General features: G+C 42.2%; 1 protein-coding gene across 6 annotated transcripts in view; it reads left to right on the top strand.

Annotated features, from left to right (window-relative positions):
- The first annotated feature begins 16469 nt into the window (after positions 1–16469).
- The window catches only part of LOC147710076 (erythroid membrane-associated protein-like), a 470315-nt gene continuing 467195 nt past the window's right edge, over positions 16470–19589 (top strand). For 5 of the 6 annotated variants that reach the window (XM_086920782.1, XM_086920781.1, XM_086920784.1 and 2 more), the window contains exon 1: positions 16470–16576. In XM_086920782.1, coding sequence (XP_086776908.1) covers positions 16485–16576 — 92 coding nt within the window. In that variant the 5' untranslated portion in view covers positions 16470–16484. The remainder of the gene's footprint in view (positions 16577–19589) is intronic. The other variant, XM_086920778.1, reaches the window with a different exon arrangement.

Below are 19589 nucleotides of genomic sequence, written 5' to 3'. Positions count from 1 at the left end.
ATAATCATTAGAAAACTGAGAGACGCCGACCCTCCGGGAACATGGGTAGAAACAATCTAGGGTAAGGGCTCTGATAGTCGTGGGATGATCCATAGGGAACAAGAATTGAAATGCTAATCTTTGGGGAATTTCTGGGTGTCTAAAATTAATAATCACACAATCCCCACAGATGGACGTATGTGTGGGGCCCACCCAAGCAACCCTCCTTACTATCAAAATCTCACCTGCGTTATCATATGAGAATTGCTTATTTTTAGCCAGCCGAAACAGAATCTTATTGCGTAGTTCTAACTGTGATTCTTTATGCCCTTTCTTAAGTTCCGGTTTTCCTGCCAGAATAATTACATAGGGGACAGCCTCAGGGGGGAGATTGATTATAGGAAGAGAGGATTGTTGAGTCACACAACCACCTCCCCCTGCGTTCCCTATAGCAGATGGCAGGACACTTGTATCAATAACAGTACACTTTTCTGCCTATGGTTGGATTGCGGATAGAGGGCGCCTTCACAATATTGGGTTTTTTCTCCTGCAGACTTTGGAATGGTGATCGGACGGGCCCGTGTCCACAGGCTGGAGTCCCTCCAATGTCATTTACACTACTAACTTCAAGATTTAGGAGAGCTCGATCTTGGGGCAATTTACTGACTTTAGATGGCCACAATACCCGACTGGGAAGTGATTCTTGTATAATAAGAAGCCCATTGTTATGTAGGAGAGATGTAGCATTAGCAGTAACTTCCTGGTAAGGGTGGTCTTGCAGTAGATTCTTAATGAGTGCAAGGTTCTGTAGGTGTTGAAGAATGGGTCAATCTCTTCCCTCACGATCACTCTACACTGGGCTAAAAAATCAACCATTAGAACTTGGCCCCGGGGGGATAGGTCTGGTGTAGCGGGGACTTGGAGGAATTGATCAGAGGAGTTCCACTATTGGTTGGCTTCACAATACCTCTAGCAGACCCTCCCCTTGCTTTTTTCCCTTTAGGGCCCCCATTACTGCCTTGTTTTCTTTTTCTAGATTTACGGGCCATAGCAGTAGTACCCTCAGTTCTAGACTCAATACTTGGTGTGGAAATATGTTCATTATTAGATGGAACCACATTTTGACAATCACTCTGTTCTAAAAAGTTTGTTGGATCAGTTAAAGCAGGTGGGGTCAAAAGAAAGCAATCGGACGTAATTGAATGACGTATTTCAGTCAGTTCTATTTCGGATGTAACAACTCCTATCGCCTTCTGGATCATTAAGTCAATTGCTGTGGGCACCAATGGTGGAGGTGGATTGGACTGCACAAGCACGTCTCCCCAGGGTACGTAAAGGGGGATTTGGTGGAGCCATCACAAAAAAAACTAAAAAAATAGTTGCACAAACAGCGGACCAACCAAGTGGCTTAAAAAACTCACAGTACCTTATATTTCACGTATTTATATGGAGCCCAAAAATCCAGAAGTTAGAGGGGTGGCCCAGTCCAGCCTCTTCCAGGCGATAACGGCAAGTACGGGCCCGCGCGCGTCCCGCACTGCGGGAGTCCTGCAGGAGATTTAAAGCGCCTCTGGCACAGAAGGATGATGCGGCAAGTAGGCGCCCCCAGGGAATCTGGGAAATGGAGTCCTGGGTGCTTTGGGTAGCGTGGCAGTCCCCCGTGGACTGTGCTGGTATGGAGCAGCAGGCTGGTGTGGCAGTGAGTGTTATTAGCGTCCCCATTCAGCAGGACACATGTGCAGCCAGCAACAGCACAGCTCTTGTGAAGCAGCATGTGAGTTGCAGGTTCATTAAAATGAGCTGTGCATCAATACTAACGCCCTAATTATGATTCTCGAAGATCGTCAGAATCGCAAGGTCGTGGGCGTGGCAGTGGCTGTCCAGCCACTGCCAGACAGGCAGTCCCACCACCCCAATACAAGTTTGGAAGTCAGATAGACATTGCGCCACTGCAGCTGCCAGGAAACCGCCATTTCCTGTCGGTGGTGCAACAGTCAGGGCCTCAGTAATATACTGGTGGTGCTGCTGTGGCTCAAGACTGCCCGCAGTGTCATGGCGGTCTTTCCTCCATGAAAACGTTGACAGTCCTAAAACAAAGGAAATCCTACAGGGCCCCTTTTGCCCATGTGTGTGGGGATGCATTCAGGGGGGAGACAACATGTGCCCCCCTGTGTGCATGCACTCCAGTTCCTGCAAGGCATGGCCTCAGTCCATGCCGTGCAGGCCTTTTTTTAGCATTCCCAGTGCACTATGCGTTTTCAGGGGCACCGCCATGGGACTGCCAAAAAAAGCATGCAAGAAACAAGGAAACTCATAATGTGGTGGGCAATGGGCACAAAGGTCTGGTGTTGTGCACTGCCAAACTCGTAACCAGACCCTAAGTTGCAGCTTCTTCAAAACTTGTGGGCCAGGGTCGCCACCTCCCTTGGAATCAGATTCTGGACAAAGACAAAATACTTTAGATAAAGGATAACATTTAAAGACCAATAAGTCTGGTCAAAAGGTCAAGTTTTGGGGTACCTAAGGAGGCCTCATATAAAAGTAAATACATATATATCTGACACATGTGCACCTATTTAGTTTGCATAATGTAAAGAATTGTTGAGCAAACAGTCATATGTAACCTAAATTAAATACTTGTAAGGGAGGAATCTCTAAGACCAGGTGCAGGAAAAGAGAAGGAGGCTGCAACTTTCTGCTAATCCCTGGAGACCCTAAAATGCCTTTAAGAACAGGTCCAGTAGAAACAAGCTTGGTGGGTGACCCTTTTGCCCATGTTTTATTTTTTAGGTCAAGGGTTTCAGCTGGAGATTCCAATGAAGGGCTCTAAGAGTGGAAATCCTCCTTATTTATTTATTTATTTATTTATTATAAAGTTTTGTATAGCGCGAACAAGACCCGTGGGTATCAGAGCGCTTAACATGAGAGAGGAAAAGGGTTAACATATATATAAACAGTTAGCGAGCAACCGCTGTGAGGTAGATGATATATATATTCGTAACACCTGTGAACGTTAGCGTAAATAAATATGCTATGACTAAATTAATAACAAAAGCATGTATATGTCACAAATATGAGGTAGCTCGAAATAGGTTCATGAAAGATGCTGTTCTCCTGTTCACTCAAAATAACCATTACTAGTGGCCTTTAGGTTGTTCTCATATCATGGGATACGTATTCCATTATAGTATTGCCTATGCCTCCCTTTCTAATGGCGTACAAATCAGTACTTGGCAGTAGTAAATCCGAACCAAGAACAGTGTACTAAGTAATGTATCTATTCATCAGCAGGCTCTTCACATCACGCTTGAATGTTACCAGATTCTGGATCTTCCTGATGTTTGGAGGGAGTGAGTTCCAAATTCTGGGGGCAGCTCTGAGAACGCTCTGTCATAGGTTTTTTTCTTTCGGAAGAAGGCTGGCCGTAGTAGCAACTCCTCAGCACTCCTAGCTGGTCTGTTGCCACCGGACAACTGAATTTTCTTGGCTAGATATCTTGGGGTGTTGTCGTGTAATGCTTTGTGTGTGATGCATGCTATCTTCATTTGGATTCTTGCTTCATACGGTAGCCAGTTTAATACTTTCAGGTGCGGGGATATATGATCATATTTCCTGGTTCCGGTGATAAGTCTTGCCGCAGTGTTAAGGCAGGCTTTCAGTGGTGCTGTGGACGTTTTTGGTAATCCAGCCAAGGTGGTGCAACCATATTCAATCCTCGAGATAACTAAGGATTGGATTGCCACTTTGAGGTCAGACTCTGTGATGAATGGTTTCAATTTTCTTAAGTAGTTCAAGTGAAAGCGGGCACTTTTCGCCATTGAGTTAATGTGGGCTTTCATGTCTAGATTCTCGTCTAGGGTGACAGATTTAGCTGAGTTGACAAGGGTTGGGGTGCAGTTTAGAGCAGTCACGATTTTCGTCCATTCCTTTATTTCTGTATGGCTCCTTGGTGGAGAAATTAGTAGGAACTCTGTTTTATGTGCATTCAGCTTCAGGTGGTTTGTGGTTAACCATTGAAGTGCCATTTTTAGTGTCTCATTCATTAATTCCAAATCTTTTAGGGATGCGATCTTTAAGTATATTTGCGTGTCGTCAGCATACATGTGATAAGATATTTGAGATTTTGGGAGAATTTCTGTGAGTGGTTCGACGTATAGGTTAAACAGATCTGGGGATAGTGTCGATCCTTGAGGGACTCCAATTGAGATAGGGCACGGAAGTGAGGTTGATTGGTTAACCAGGAAGCGCTGCGTTCTGTTCTGTAAAAAGGAATCGAACCATTTCAGCACAATTCCCGATAATCCCATCCTGTCCCGTAGCCTGGTCAGTAATGCTTCATGATTTACCGTATCAAATGCCGATGACAGGTCTAGGAGAATCAGTAAGCATGCTTGATTTTGGTCAAGGGCCTGTAGCGCGTCATCAATAATATGGAGAATCGCTGTTTCCGTGCTGTGCCCTGCTCTGAATCCTGATTGACATTCGTCTAGCAAGGAGAATTTGGTGATGTGTTGGCTCAGTTGATTCTGCACACATTTCTCAATCAGCTTGGCCAGTAAAGGGATGTTGGTCACTGGGCGAAAGTTATTTGGATCTGATGCATCCGCTGTGGGTTTTTTGATTATGGGAACGACTTGACCTGTTTTTAGGCAGTCGGGAAGGATCCCTTGTGAAAGTGACGCATTTATTATTTCGGTCCATATTGGAATCAGGATGTGATTGATTTCTTTTACGCATTTTGCAGGCAGAGGGTCTTGGTAGTGGTTGTTAGGTTTGATTCCTGAGAGCGTCTTAGCAATCGTGTGTTGGTCATATAGTTCGAATGTTTCCCAACTCGCCTTGTTTCAACAGCTGCTATGTAGTGATCCGTCAGCTCGTTAACTTTTTCCAGGTTGTTGGGTGGCTTTAAGTCTCTTTCGCAGCTTTCGACCAGTAGTTCCATATTTGCTTCTTTTGTGTCCCGGGTCCATATTTTGGCTTTGAAAGGTTGCCTGGTCCTACCTTTTCTCAATGTGGGTATCATGAAAGTTATGGCATGATGATCAGACCAGTCACATGGTGTTATGGAGTGGATTGTTGCAGCATTGTTTCTTGAGATAATCCAGTCTAACGTCGCTCCTTTAGAGTGTGTGGGTAGTGTGCACGCTTGAGTGAGGTTTAGTTCAGTGAGGAAGCCTTTCAGCATGTTGACCAGTTTGTCATTGCAGTTCTCCCAGTGAAGATTGAAGTCGCCTAGAAATATGTTATTGGCAGCGTTGTTAGAGTTGGCTGTTATGATCTCCATTAACTCTACTATAAACTTTTCGTTATCTCCTGGTGGGTGGTAAAATGTATGCAGGTTGCATTGTTGAATGTTAGTTGATCTTATGTTAAGACCAAGATACTCACAGGATTCTAGCGGGTCAGCCTGAATTTGTTTAACCTCTATGTCAGATCGATGAATACAGGCTATCCCTCCCCCTAGCTTTATGGGTCTATCAAGTCTCAAAATGTTGAATTGCGGTGGTACTAACAGATCCATGGTTGGGGATGAAGATTCCGTAAGCCATGTTTCTGTAAGGATTGCCAGGTCAATGTCCTTGTTGAGGATGAGGTCCGCTATGTCCGATGCATGTTTGGTTGCTGATCGACAGTTGAGTAGTAGACAGGTCAGATGTTTTTCTTTTGTACTAGTGTTCGCATTTTCGGCTTCGTTTGGTGTAAGCTGTATATGCTGTAAGTTGTGGGGGTTGGATGTTCTATTGTTTTTTCTCGATGTTCTGTTAGGCGGTATAGTTGCAAGTTTGGAGGGGCAGGTGAACACAAAATTTATGGCAATTCAACTGCTTTGCCAAACTCTATGTGAACCATGGTGTCCAAAAATAGAAGGATCAAGAGATAGGAAAGGCATAACTTAAGGTTCCTGGCAAAGCAAGATTTTCTCATGAGCTGAAATTGGTATCATTATGCCATGTAAGGGAGAATAACAAGTTAAGCAAAGTGTGGGCAATTTTGAAGGCAGCGTTTTCAAAATTGGGTCTCTAAATAAAAATGCACATAAGAGTGCTGATGCTCCAATTAAACTAATAATAGGGTTGATGCCCAGGATCTGGACTGGCTGAGTGTCTCAAAGACTTATTTCAAAGAAGTAAGAAAACGTACACAAGATAAAAATACTAGGGGGTATAATCACTTTTACTAACGTTCTAGTGGCACTGTGCCGCTCTCCATATTTACAAAGCTGCACTAAAGTGGCTTAACGCCGCCTTTTAAATACGCCCCCTTACGAGCATCAGTATGCGTGCAACGGCTGTTGCTTTGGGTGCTCCACTGCAATACACATTGCTTTTTGACGCTGCCCAGATTTATATTCGGAGTGCTCAGGCCAATCCTGATACTGCTTCCAGCTACATGAGAGCAGCATCAGGATTGGCTGCAGTGGAATCTGGGAGCCTGCAAATGAGCGTGACACGGCCAGCTGTAGGTAAGTTATTTTTTTTATTTTTTTTCTATTTTATAATTTGTATTCCATTGTCCACCAACCTCCCCCCCCCTCCCCCCCCCCCCCTGGATATAAACCCGAGTTCACCACCAACCTACGAGCCCAACTATATCCTTCCTGCCTGAAACAAATCCACTTTCTGGTGATTGCTGTCTTTAATATCCATTACGAACGCAACTAAGAGATGATATGCAGATCTTACAACTCAAATAATGGGTCAAAGAACCCACCTATGTTGCTGGACATACCATAGGCCTTTTATTTTCCAACATTGAGTCTTTAATGATCACAGAAAGTAAGCCCCTCATTTGGAATGATCATTATTTAATACATTATTTTTTTGCTGGCAAATAAAACTAACTGAGGTATTCCCTCGACAGGGGTAAAGCGATCTTGGAACCTTATCACTCCTGAACTGTTTGCCTCACACTTTCCACTAAGAGATCAGACATTCTTAGGGTCTCCTCCAGTCCAGGTAGTGGTCGACACCTTAGACTCTGTGATTATTTTGACAGTGGATGTATGTGTCCCCGAAGATAGCAAATAAGTTTACAAGAAAATCACCTTCCAAAAGGTGTTACTCACTTAACATTAGGCTCCAAAAGGTGTTACTCACTTAACATTAGGCTCCAAACGGTGTTACTCACTTAACATTAGGCTCCAAAAGGTGTTACTCACTTAACATTAGGCTCCAAAAGGTGTTACTCACCTAACATTAGGCTCCAAAAGGTGTTACTCACTTAACATTAGGCTCCAAAAGGTGTTACTCACTTAACATTAGGCTCCAAACGGTGTTACTCACTTAACATTAGGCTCCAAAAGGTGTTACTCACTTAACATTAGGCTCCAAAAGGTGTTACTCACTTAACATTAGGCTCCAAAAGGTGTTACTCACTTAACATTAGGCTCCAAAAGGTGTTACTCACTTAACATTAGGCTCCAAAAGGTGTTGCTCACTTAACATTAGGCTCCATAAAAGGAAATGTAAGTCGCTAGAACATAAATGGAGATCTAGTAAAGATCTGAACGACAAATTATCTTATAGAACAGAACTAAGGAACTACCACATAGCCTTAAAACAAGCAAACAAAGCATACTTTCTGAAACAAATTAAAGCTAATAGCAATTCAATCAAGGAACTGTACAAAATTGTGAAGGAACTATGTAATCCAGTGGGCCTGGCACAAAATTTGACCCCATCGACAGACAACTTCGAGATTGTTAGCAACTTTTTCTCTGACAAAATTATCCAAATCTACTCTACGTTTAATAAACAACCTTCCCCTGAGGAGACTGGCAGAGAATCTCTGGAACCCCATCCTGGTGCCTGCTCTCACTTAAGAAATGGTGTCTCTTTCACGGAGGAACAAGTTGCTAAAGCTATGTTTAAGGTCAAATCGGGTTCTCCTCTCGATCCTCGTCCACATTTTATCATTGTGTGTCTTATACCAGTTCTTTGCCCCTACGTTACACACATTTTTTATCAGTCACTAGATACAGCCATGTTCCCTGAGTCTTGGAAACTAGCTATTGTATCCCCCTGGCAAAAAAATGCTGGCATAGAGGTTACTAATATTATATAGACCGATCTCCCAACTTCCTAACCTGTCCAAAGTTTTCGAGAATTTGGTAAACCAACAGCTAATCAACTACTTTGAGATAAATGAGCTATGGGATCCTACTCAGATTGGCTTTAGTGATTCCAACAGCACTGAGGCTACCCTACTGGCTGTATTAGACAACATCTGACCTTTGCTAGATCAGGGTAAAGTTGTTGCCTTGATCCTTTTGGACCTTTCAGCGGCATTGGGCACTGTTTCAAATGACCAACTGCTAAGAACTTTACATAATAAAGGGCTTCATTCTAAGGCTTTTCAGTGGTTCAACTCTTTTCTGCTGAATAGAACCCAATCAGTACAAATGAGCTCCTTCTCCTCCAACCCCAAAACTATCAAATGCGGTGTTTCGCAGGGAGCCTCCCTCAGCCCATCTCTATTTAATGCGTATGTCTCTCCTCTGGCTACGATTGGTAGAAAATGGAATTTAAACATCTGGTCATACGCCGATGATTCCCAGTCATTGATTGCATTCACTATGAGACCATCAAAAGTAATCTGAACCACTGCCTCTCAGAAACTGTGGACTAGATGTTAGCCCACCGCCTAAAATTAAATGCAGACAAATCAGCAATACTGCTATGCATCTTCAGTCTGTGACACAACTTGGTGGCCCAAGTAATTTGGCACTGTTCCTATGCCCAAATATGTGGTGAAAGAACTGAGAATCCTGGTAAATAATGTACTAAACATGCAGGACGAAGTCCGAGCTCTCTGTGGCAAAAGCATTGCTACTCTAAAACTAATCAGGAGACTTTTCATGTGGATCCCTTTAAAGTGGAGGAAAACCATTACCCAGGTCCTACTTACCTGCAATCTAGACTACCGAAACGCGCATTATGTTGGCTTGGCTGTCTATATTTTTTCCTGCCTACAGGTTGTTCAGAATGCAGCAGCCAAACTGGTTTGCAACAAAACTAAGTACAGTTCAGCCTCGGCCTGTCTGAAAGATTTACATTGGCTTCCTATCAGAAAAAGAGCTGTGTTTAAGCTCCTATGCCATGTGCACAGAGAGAGTGTTGGTATAAACTACAATATTGCAGGACAAACTGGAATTCTATGTTCCCTCTCGCAACCTTAGGTCCGGCAGCCTCGTCCTAGCCAAAACTCCACACATCAGAAAAGTCAGAACAGGGGGTTGCTCCTTCACCTATCCTAGAGCTACCCACTGGAACAACCTCTTGCTAGTACTTTTTCTCATGGAAAATCATGTGAGTTTCACAAAAAACTGAAGACGTGGTTCTTTCAGGACTCAAGTAGTGACACCTGATTTTTTAGCTCTAAATCCTAAATACCTAGTATTTACCACATCCCATTCTAAACAGTTATTCCATCTATCCTATCCCAGCGATGTCCCTTGGGATGAATGTTGAAACCAAAAGCTTGAATACAGCTCTCAGAGCCAGACCAAGCATCCAGGACCTGAGGGGCACAACTTGTGGGTCAAGAACTCACTTTAGGTTAGTCCAGCTGATGCTGCATGATGTTGACAAGCCTTTTATGTCTCTGAGGCTCAGTGCAGGAGGCCAGCAGACAAGACATTGGAGTCACTCTGGTAGCCCTGGGTTCAGGATGAAGTTGAAGGTTGTGTTCTTCTTCTCCCCAAGGCAAGAGGACATCAGGGCAGAAAGAAAACATTACAGCAAAGAAGCAGCAGATTAGCGGTCCAGCAGAGTATCAGTCCTATTAGCAGCACAGCAGTCCTTCTTCCTGGCATAGTATCCACAGCAGTGCACTGAATAGTTGGAGCCTGAGGTCTTACTTTATTACCTGTGTGCCCTTGTAATGGAAGGAGGGAGACACTTCTAGACAGTGGCTTTGAAGTGCATGGGATTTCTTAACTCCCCTGCCCTGGCAAAGTATAAGCTATTCAGTTGCAAATAGGACTGTGCTCAGCTCCGCCCCATCCTGCTATCAGATGGCCCACCCAGGCACACTTAATCCCTTTATTGTGTTACTGCCTGAGAGGCATTAACACAGTCTGTTAATTACTCCCAGTAATGTGACCCAAACCAGGCACAAAAAGGGGTAAAGGCAGGAACATGCCAACTTTCTAAAAGTTCACTTTTCAAAATTGTAATGAAAAATGTGACTTTACCACTAAAGATGGTTTATCATTGCAATTTCATAGACATCAAGTTACCTGCATCCAATTGGAATGTATAACTTATTAAATATAATAAGGAATCCTTAATTTCATCCTATAGGAGTGGTAGTGGTAGGCCATACAGTAGAGAAAAAAGGTTTAGGTGTTTTTCGCTACCGGGACTTGTAAAACTTAAAAGTACATGTTCAAACTTTTCATTACACAGCACCTTGCTCTAAGGACTACGTAAGGGCTGCCTTAGGGGTGAGGTATGCGTAATAGAAGGGGAGCTTAAGGCTTGAAAAGGGTGTTTTAATGCCAAGTCAATATGGCATCTCAAAACTTCTTTCAGGCTGCAATGACAGGCCTGGGACATGTTTTTAAAGTACTACTAAAGTGGGTGGAACAATAAAGGATGTAGGCCCACTTGCAGGATTTATTTACAGACCCTGGGTACATGGTATACTACTCTACATGGGACTAACAAATAAATTAAACATGCCAATTGGGTATAAGTCGATTTAACTAGGTTTTAGGGAAGGAATCACAAGCACTTCACAATGGTTTAAAGTCCCAATGCCAACTCAAATAAGAGCATCAAAATGAAGTACGAGAGGCAAAGGTTTTTGGGGAAGACCACGCTAAGCCTGACAAGACTGATATTGTTGCTGTTTGTTGGCTGACTCACTTGTTGAGTTAATTCCTCATCAGTTGATATGTCGACATTGTCAGGTGCACATGTAGCATACGTGTTGTCTTTAGGTAATCCATGTAGAACATGTTCATTGTTAACAATTTGTGTTTATGATGGACCAGAAATTGGTTGCTCATCTGAGGTACTCAATGGTGATTGAAACTCCTCTCCATTGGGCTCGAAGCATAACAATGAGTCAAGCCACTCATCAAGAGCTGCGTCGGAAAGTACCACTGGTGATTTTGCTCTGTCATAAATAGAATATTGTAGATGGGACAGGTGAATTGATCAACATTGTCTCTAGTGCTCATTTAGAGGTTTAATGATTGTTTCTATAGAAAGGTAAGCCACTGGGTGAGGTTCCAGTTGAAAGTCAAAGATTATTTCAGTGAGGTTATGCACCAGAACACAGGTTTTACTTGTGCAGGATCTATTTTGCAAAAGGTGAGCATCCAGTGCTCGCTGAGTTCAGATAGCAAAGCATGTCTCAAGTAGCATGCTAGACTCTCTCTGCAGGTTAGTTGAGGTGTATACGTGCACTCCATGTTGCTGATTCCTTGTCTGAACAGGAGAAAGATGATGATACCTCAGCTGATTAACAGCTTGTGATCGGAAATGGTCCAAGAAGGCTGGAGGACAAAGAATGAAAAAATGACAGAATCATTTCAGATACTGCATCAAACCAAGTCACCAAACCAGATCCAATGTTCTTAAAAAAGATGCACAACACTGATGAATAAATCATTGCTCATACAATGTCTGCGAAATGTGTTGGTTCTGGCATGTGTAACAGCCCCTGCATTGCTGAAACAATTCTGTCTGTCTGCAGATGATTATAAACATCAGTCTCTAAAGTCAAAGGAACATCTTTTTGCAAGAGAACAGTCATTAGCATGTTTCAATTATCAAAACCCAAATACTTTTTAAGGCAGTGGATACAAGGTCATTCCACCACACTGAATAATTTCTGTAACTGTTATCAGGTACCGCTGTCTGAGCTCCAACCCACAGCAGGTAACATTTGCTAGAAATAAATGAGAACCATTATTCAGGAGTTCTTTATGAGTAGGAATTGAGGCAATGGGGAAACAGGTAAAACACAGCTTAACCCAGGCATTATAGCACTACACATTCCGTGTAAGGATATGGTGCCTCATAGAAGGGAGCATCAAAGAGGATTTCTGTAATTTGCTGTGCTGCTATGCAAAAAGTCATATTCATAGACATGCATACGCCAAGTGATAGTTGGAGTGTCACTAACTGTATGGTGCCTCTTCAGTTTTGTAAGGTTGAAACAGGGCTGTGGACAAAATCTGGTTTAATGAGTGCACTCTCTTAGAAAGTGTGTGCATTCAGTAGTTTTCTTGGTCTAACTGCATTATTCTTTCTGCAGCACCTTTTTCTGCATTGTTATTTAATTCATTATAAATAGTGTATATTCCTGTGGTGAGGAAACATTTATTTCTTTTAGAACATGGTCAGAAAGAAATCAGAAAAATCCATATTTTCCTTAATTAAGTAAAAGGGTTCCTTTACAGCTATCATTGGCACAGCTTACTTACTCTGTATGTGGTAACTATTGCAGGTGTTTGTGTAGATCAAAGTAATATTCCTGACCAGAAGCTGGATAATCCACTTGGGGGAAGGCCTACCGTGCATGGAAACTCAAGAGGGAAGGTGTTGCATGTAAATCTTCCGCCGGAAGCAGAACCCTATGTAATAGTGCTCACAGGGGTTCCGGAGCGGAAGTCAGGCCAACTTGAAAGTTATCTGGCCCTAAAAAACAAGGTTATGCACTGGCTAAGCATAAATAGGCCTCTACCAGCAAGCATAGATGGTAACATTTTAAATGTGAGGAGGTTACCCTGGCTGGGTCAAAGACCAAAGGACATGTATGGAGACATTATAATCATACATTTCAAAGATCATAGGGCTACCTCTTTTATCAGAGATTGGTACAGTAGCAGCGACGAGGGAGGTTTATCCACCAAAACTTTAAGTTACTTCTATCTGAGACCCCTTGTAGACAACTGTAAACCTATGACCTCGTTGAATAATCTTGCTCCATCGTTTAACATCATTACTGCTAACCGCTTTGCAGCCTTATCGAGTTTAGAGGGGGTAGACTGACTTCAGGAGGAGGATATATTGTCCCCGAAGTTCAAAACAACTCAGGAGGTTCCTGTAAGCCCTATTAATAACAGTGGTGGGTACTTAGAGGTCCCAACCAAGGTGGCTCATATACTCAAACCCCCTATCATTTCCCCGCTAAAGTGTCCGATGCAGATAATTTAGAATTGGAGGAGATCCTTCCTAATCCCTCCAATAATTTCCCTATCATTGATTCTCTGTCCGTAACGGAAGGTCTTGTACCTTCCTCCCCTTCTACCATTACTCTACCCCATGAGCTACCATTAAATATTATTTACTAGAATATAGCAGGGTTACGCACAAAAGTCGACTTGGTTTCCTGGACAGAAATAATTCGTCAACATTCTGTAGTCTGTCTTCAGGAAACCTGGCTGACTTCTCCCATTCATATTCAGGGATATAAAATGTTTTACTCTAGTGCCTGTCCCTCCATCTCTGGTAGACCTAAAGGAGGTTTAATTACATATTTATCTGATGATCTTCCGTTAAAGGATATTACAGCAATGATATTAGCTGTGAATTATCAAATTTTAAAACTTATTGTGTCCAATGGGCCTACATATTTTTTGGTTAATTTTTATAATAATTTGTCTTTGTCGGATTTCCTTAATGTCGTAAAAGAATTGTCACATTTCTCATTGGAGCAACAGGGAAAACTTTTAAAAACATCTTTTAACCTGATTTGGGGTGGCGATTTTAATATTCCCCTGTGTGCAAGCTATGATTTAACTAAGTGCGATATTATAGACGAAAGTGGGAGTCCTATAACCCATTTTACCCATTCCATTCCAGGGAATAGTCTTAATGAACTCTTATTCTCGCTAGATTTGGGCTTTGTTAATGAGTTGGTAGCCCCCCTGTAGAATTTTCTCCCACTTTCCACGGGAGAGGACTGTCAAGTGTTATCGATTTTATTTTAAGTACCAACAATTCGCAACCTCACTTGTCAAATTTTGTGACAGGCACAGATATCTGTAGTGATCACTATTCGATCAGTTTTACAGTCACTATCCCAGACACTTTCTGCCAACCTAGGATTGCCAGTTTACTTAACCAAGAGGCCCTGACCTTAGCCAGGGAGAACGGTTACACGGTTAAATGGTCAAGAGTTGACCCTAATAATCTGTCATCAAAGATAATCAAAAAAGCCCTCCCCCAGCTGGAAAATTGTTTAGATTTACAGTCCCCTTTAGATTCGGTTTTGACCTTTGAGCTTTGTAGAGATTATCAAAATAATTAGAGAAGAATTATTTCGTAAGCAAAAACGTAATCCCTCCAATAAGAACGGCTTGATTAACCCCCAATGTCGTAGGGCTCTTTCGTCACTGAAGGAGGCCCTACATAACCCTAAAAGGGATTTACTTTTGGTGAGAAAATTAAGAAAAGAATATAATTTGGCTTAAAAAAATCGTAGGCGTGAACTAAAACAGGATCTATAGGAACAGCTCCATGAAAGCTGTCGCGCCAAAGATAGCTCTGCATTTTGGCGTGTAATTAAATCTCCCTTTCTCTCAGAGTCCATCTCAGCACCAAGTATAGAAGTAGCAGTTCCTGCGGAGAACTGGGTCACGCACTTTTCAAAAATTTTCTCTGGGGGAACTTTAATACCAAATGATAGTGGGCAGGCTAGGGTGGCTGCTTTTCCAGCACCTAAAGTATTCCCTATCCATTTGGTTTTTGACCACAACAAAGTCAACGCTGCCTTGGCAGCCTCAAAACCTGACAAAGCCCTGATGGGGTACCGTTGGACATTTTCACTCATCACCAGGAGCTTTGGTCATTGATTTTGGCCCGGGTTTTTGAGGCTGTTATGACATTTGGGCTAATCGACTCATGGTCAATGTCCACGTTACTCCCCATTTTCAAAAAGGGTGATCGTAATGATCCTGCCTGCTATAGGCCCATATCCCTCCTTGATTCCCTTGGCAAAGTGGCAGGTCGGCTGGTTCTCTAGCGTTTACACGACTGGGCCGAGACAAATAAAATCATGACAGACCTGCAATAAAAGTTTCGGGAGGGCCTGGGCACTGTAGAGCAGGCGTTAAATCTTTCCCTATTTATAGGAAAATATGTGGGGGCAAAAAATGGTAATCTGCATTTAGTTTATGTAGATCTTTCTGTAGCATTTGACTGCGTGTCCCACTCAAAATTGTGGACTATCCTAACAGATTTGGGTGTTGACCAGCCTCTGATTACATTTCTCCGTGAGCTGTACTCGGACGCCACGGCGAGGGTGAGATATGGGGTCCATGGTGAGATTACTACATCATGTGCCGTCACTAGGGGTGTTAGGCAGGTCTGTGTGCTGGCTCCCTTCCTTTTTAACCTTTACAGAAACGGCCTAGAGCCGGCAATGCTGGAAGGGAGCCAGGACCTCCCAACAATTGGTCATCGCCCAATTCCTGCATTATTATATGCAGATGATTCTGTGTTAATGACTAGGACCCCCAATCAGTTGCAGTTACTTCTTAATAACTATTGTAAGTTTATGTCATCTTTGGACCTCCTGGGTAATATTAAAAAGACATTTGTTATGCACCTGGGCAAGCGGATGAAGAAGCCTAAACCGATTGTAATTGCCAACGCAAAGCTGCATTGTACCAACACTTACCCATATCTGGGTATCTTAATTGATAGTAAATTAATCTGGAGACAGTCTATTTGCAGTAGAAAATTATTGTTTCTACGAGCTACCACTGCTTTGATTGCTTTTTCGAGGAAGCTTGGCAAGCCACCCCCGGGAGAACTTTTGAAAATCTATTACGCCATATGCCATAGCGTGGCAGTCTATGGTGCTGGCGTATGGGGTTATGCTGCTGCAGACGCACTCCAGGTTGTTGAAAATGGTTTTATCAAGTATGTGTTGGCACTTCCTAAAAGTGCTCCATCTTACGGTACACATATTGAGCTGGGCATGGATTATATTATGGACAACATAAAAATTCAGCCCGTTCTCTTATGGCACCGGGTCTGGACCACGGAGCAGTGCCATTTGACCCGCTCCCTTATTGTGGATTGTTTGGGCTTGGCATATTGGACTCAAATTCCCTGGCTTGTCTATGTGAAGAATTTTTAAGGGATTTGGATTTGCACCTGTATTTCGATGATCCATCTTCCCTGTTAAATATCTCAAGGAAACATCTGAAAATTAAATGTCTTTCACATCTAAGAGAGTTGCGTTTGATCCAAGAAATTAGCAAGCCAACTAACCTTCAGATTCTAACCTTACAATCTACTCTAGGTATCCAACCTTATCTGAAATTCAATTTGAATTCCTCTGAAAAACTTCTCCTTACTAGGTTTCGTTTTAATTCTTTTTTCCGTATGATTTCTTTTCCGAAAAAGCAGGATTGGTCTAAATCTATTGTTAAATGCCCATGTGATGATTCATCAGAACAATCCACACTTCATGTTATCTTTTCTTGCAGGTTCTATGAATCTCCTCGCAAGCGTTGGATTGTCCCCTTACTTTCATTCATGGGCTTGAGAACTTGCCGTCCTGCTCTTCTTGCGCTGCAAAATTTGGACTCTGTCTTTGTCGCTAAATGTGTAGCATGCTTTCTTAAAATGTGTGTAAAATATTGTCGTAACCTGGATTAATTGGTTTTTAATGCACTTGCACTTTATTATCAGCCTCCCCATCATTTATATTTGTGATTCCCCTTTTTTAATATATATTGTCTGTTGTTCTGTACTTTTTATGGTTCCTATAAAATTGTGGCAACCGAATAAAAGATTTATGACTGACTGACTGTGCATGATAACATTGATTTGGATGATTACTTTTAGTTCCAGGAGTGTTAGAAAGAAAATGGTGCATACAGCTGTCAGAATCAAAAGGCCATAGTCTATTCTTTAATAGTCAATTGAGTGGGATTATAGGTTCCATTTTGTATCATCTCATTTATGTGAGAGAAAGACATATTCATTTGGAGATGCCAATTATTCAACATGGTCAAGTTGACTTTGGTAAAGACAAAAAAAAGGTTTCTTCACATTCCTCATTGCTCCACATCCCAGACAGGTAGTCTGTTGGATAGTTTTGTTTAGAAAGATTGTTTCTTCCTGAATCATTATGGCCAAAAATGAGGCATTTTTGCATTAGATATGCCTGCAGAAAAGTGGTTCCCCAAATACTTTTTTTATCAACATTTACTTTCAAGACTCACATCATTGAATAACCAGATTTTGACTATACTCAGTTGAGTAAATCAGCTTGTTGGTAGTGATTATATTTTTTGGAAGATGTTGTGGTCTCTGTGTGAAATGGTAGGCTGATGGATGTGATTGGTCAACACTCTGAAAATAGGGGGATTTCTTTAAGAAATTAGAATGACTATCAGGAAGCAGGGCCTCACAAGGATGTATGACGTTACAACGCATGCTTTTACCAAGCATGCTGTTACAACGCAGGTTTTACTACGCATACCATTACAACGCATAGCCCTTTGGGGTGCTGGATAGTGAATAGTTTAATTTACTATTTCAACTCCAGTCCCCGTGGACACTAGGAAAGGTGTTGGATAGTAAATTAAATCTATTCCCTATCCTAGAGCGCCCCCCAGCGCAATGCGTTGTAATGGTTTTCATTGTAAAACCTGCGTTGTAATAGCACTGCGTGGTAAAAGTTGCGTTGTAAAGGATGTTTCCCCCTCACAATGTTCCTATTGTGTGCATTTGTGAATTACTCTAGGATAGATAACCTACGTGTGAAATTATGTGTGTTGTAGTCATAACAATCAATTTCCTTATAATTAGCTGAATTCAAATAAGGATCTTTATTATTCAAAGTAGCTTATGCCTGTAAATCAGAAATCATTCTTTTAACAGTCTCAATGTCCCAATCATCTCATATAGAAATGGAAATTATCACATCATTCATTGAAACTTTTATCACATAAGGCAATTGGAATATTTAAGAGGGTTCCATAATCTGTTACGGAATCTTTTCCCATACTATTCCCTGGGACACAGGTTAAGCTGCAATGTTTGCAATGTTACAACTTCTTTGGGCTCTGAGAGATAAAGAGTGAGGCTACTGTCCTTATAGGGATAAAAAGTCCATTAAACAATGAGTATCATTATCAACCACAAAAGGAGAATAACATTTCCCAAAGCGATCCAGGCGCAGGACCACAGTGAAATCAAAAACTTGTCCAAAAACCATTAACAAATGCAAAGCAGTCTTTGGTGGTAAGAGACTGTATAAAGGGTTGAAAAATCTGTGAAATATCCAGAGTCATTTAAAATATTGTTGGTCTCTTGAGGCTCTTGTAAGGGTACCAGTTCAAATGATGTTGCATCAGGTTGAATTTCATAGAAAACCATGGAATTAGGGTAGACACTCGCCATTTTGTCAGCATCATCTCTGTTTGTTGAACTTAATGTTTTGCGTAGAGTGTTGCACTCAATTATCCCCAGCCGGGAAATCAAGCCAGTCATGTTAATGTTTTGTCCATGGAATAAGGCCTTCAGAGTAGGAAGAGGCTGTGAGGCACTACTCTGAACCTTTCTTGGTGCCTTTCAGTGGTCTGCTGTAGAGAACTGGCCAAACAGTGTTTTTAACGTGATCAATAGACGCTTGTCTGGTTTTTCTTGATCCAGGCGAAGGAGGCAGTATAACAGTCCTGTTACATTTTTCCCCCAAGAACAGAGACAGGTGGTCTGTAGAATAGTTCAAAAGCTTGCTTGCCATGGAGGTTTTCATGAACTAAGGGGCATATTACCAAGGAATAGCGATATTTATCGCAAAAGGCGCTTAGCGCATTTTTTTTTATCGCTGCATATCGCTGGATATGTTAGCAGAGAAAACATGCTATTAGCAACGTTTTTCTCCATTGTGCTAAAATATCCAGCGATAGCGGCGAAATGTGTGAATATCGCTGAGAATACAGCGATATTTATGCATTAGCGACGAAATGCTCTTAGCCATGCTATCCACCTCCCATTGGATAACCTGGCTAAGAACTGGTCTGGGCAGGTGTTAGTATTTGGAGATATTCGTGCTTACCGCGAATATTTCCATCTCTACGCCTGCCTTGCTAATAGGCGATAGCGACGTTAGCGACTGCTTTCAGTCGCTAACTGGTTGGGTACACCCACTTTGCATGTTATTAGCAATAAACATCGCTGACATGTAAAGCGGGCCCCAAACCGCTCGCTATCGCCTAAAAGCTGTCGCTAACATCAGTTAGCGACAGCTTGCTAATAGGGCGATAGAATTATTGCCACTTAGCGGCTGAAAACGGCCGCTAAAGCGGTGATAATTGCCTATCGCCCTGCTTGGTAATATGCTCCTAAGTCCATAACTTTGGCGAACCGACCGTCAGCAGCACCGATAACCTTCTCTTCACAGGTGGAGACGTCAGAGTGGTTTGTATTAGTCAGCATGTCTCTGATGTCTTGGATACTATGTAAAGCATCCAAACGCTCCTCCATGTCAAATTTATCTTTAACTGCCACCTTCACAGAATTATTTAAGCCAGGCACATAGATAGGAACTTTGAAGAGAAACTCACATGAAGTGATCCTCCCTATACTCATCTAGGCAATTTATTTAATGCTCTCTGAACTCCATGCAGA

Source organism: Lissotriton vulgaris, chromosome 5 (genome assembly GCF_964263255.1).
Source record: "Lissotriton vulgaris chromosome 5, aLisVul1.2, whole genome shotgun sequence".
Taxonomy (NCBI): Eukaryota; Metazoa; Chordata; class Amphibia; order Caudata; family Salamandridae; genus Lissotriton; species Lissotriton vulgaris.
This window is presented reverse-complemented; position numbering and strand designations above follow the sequence as displayed.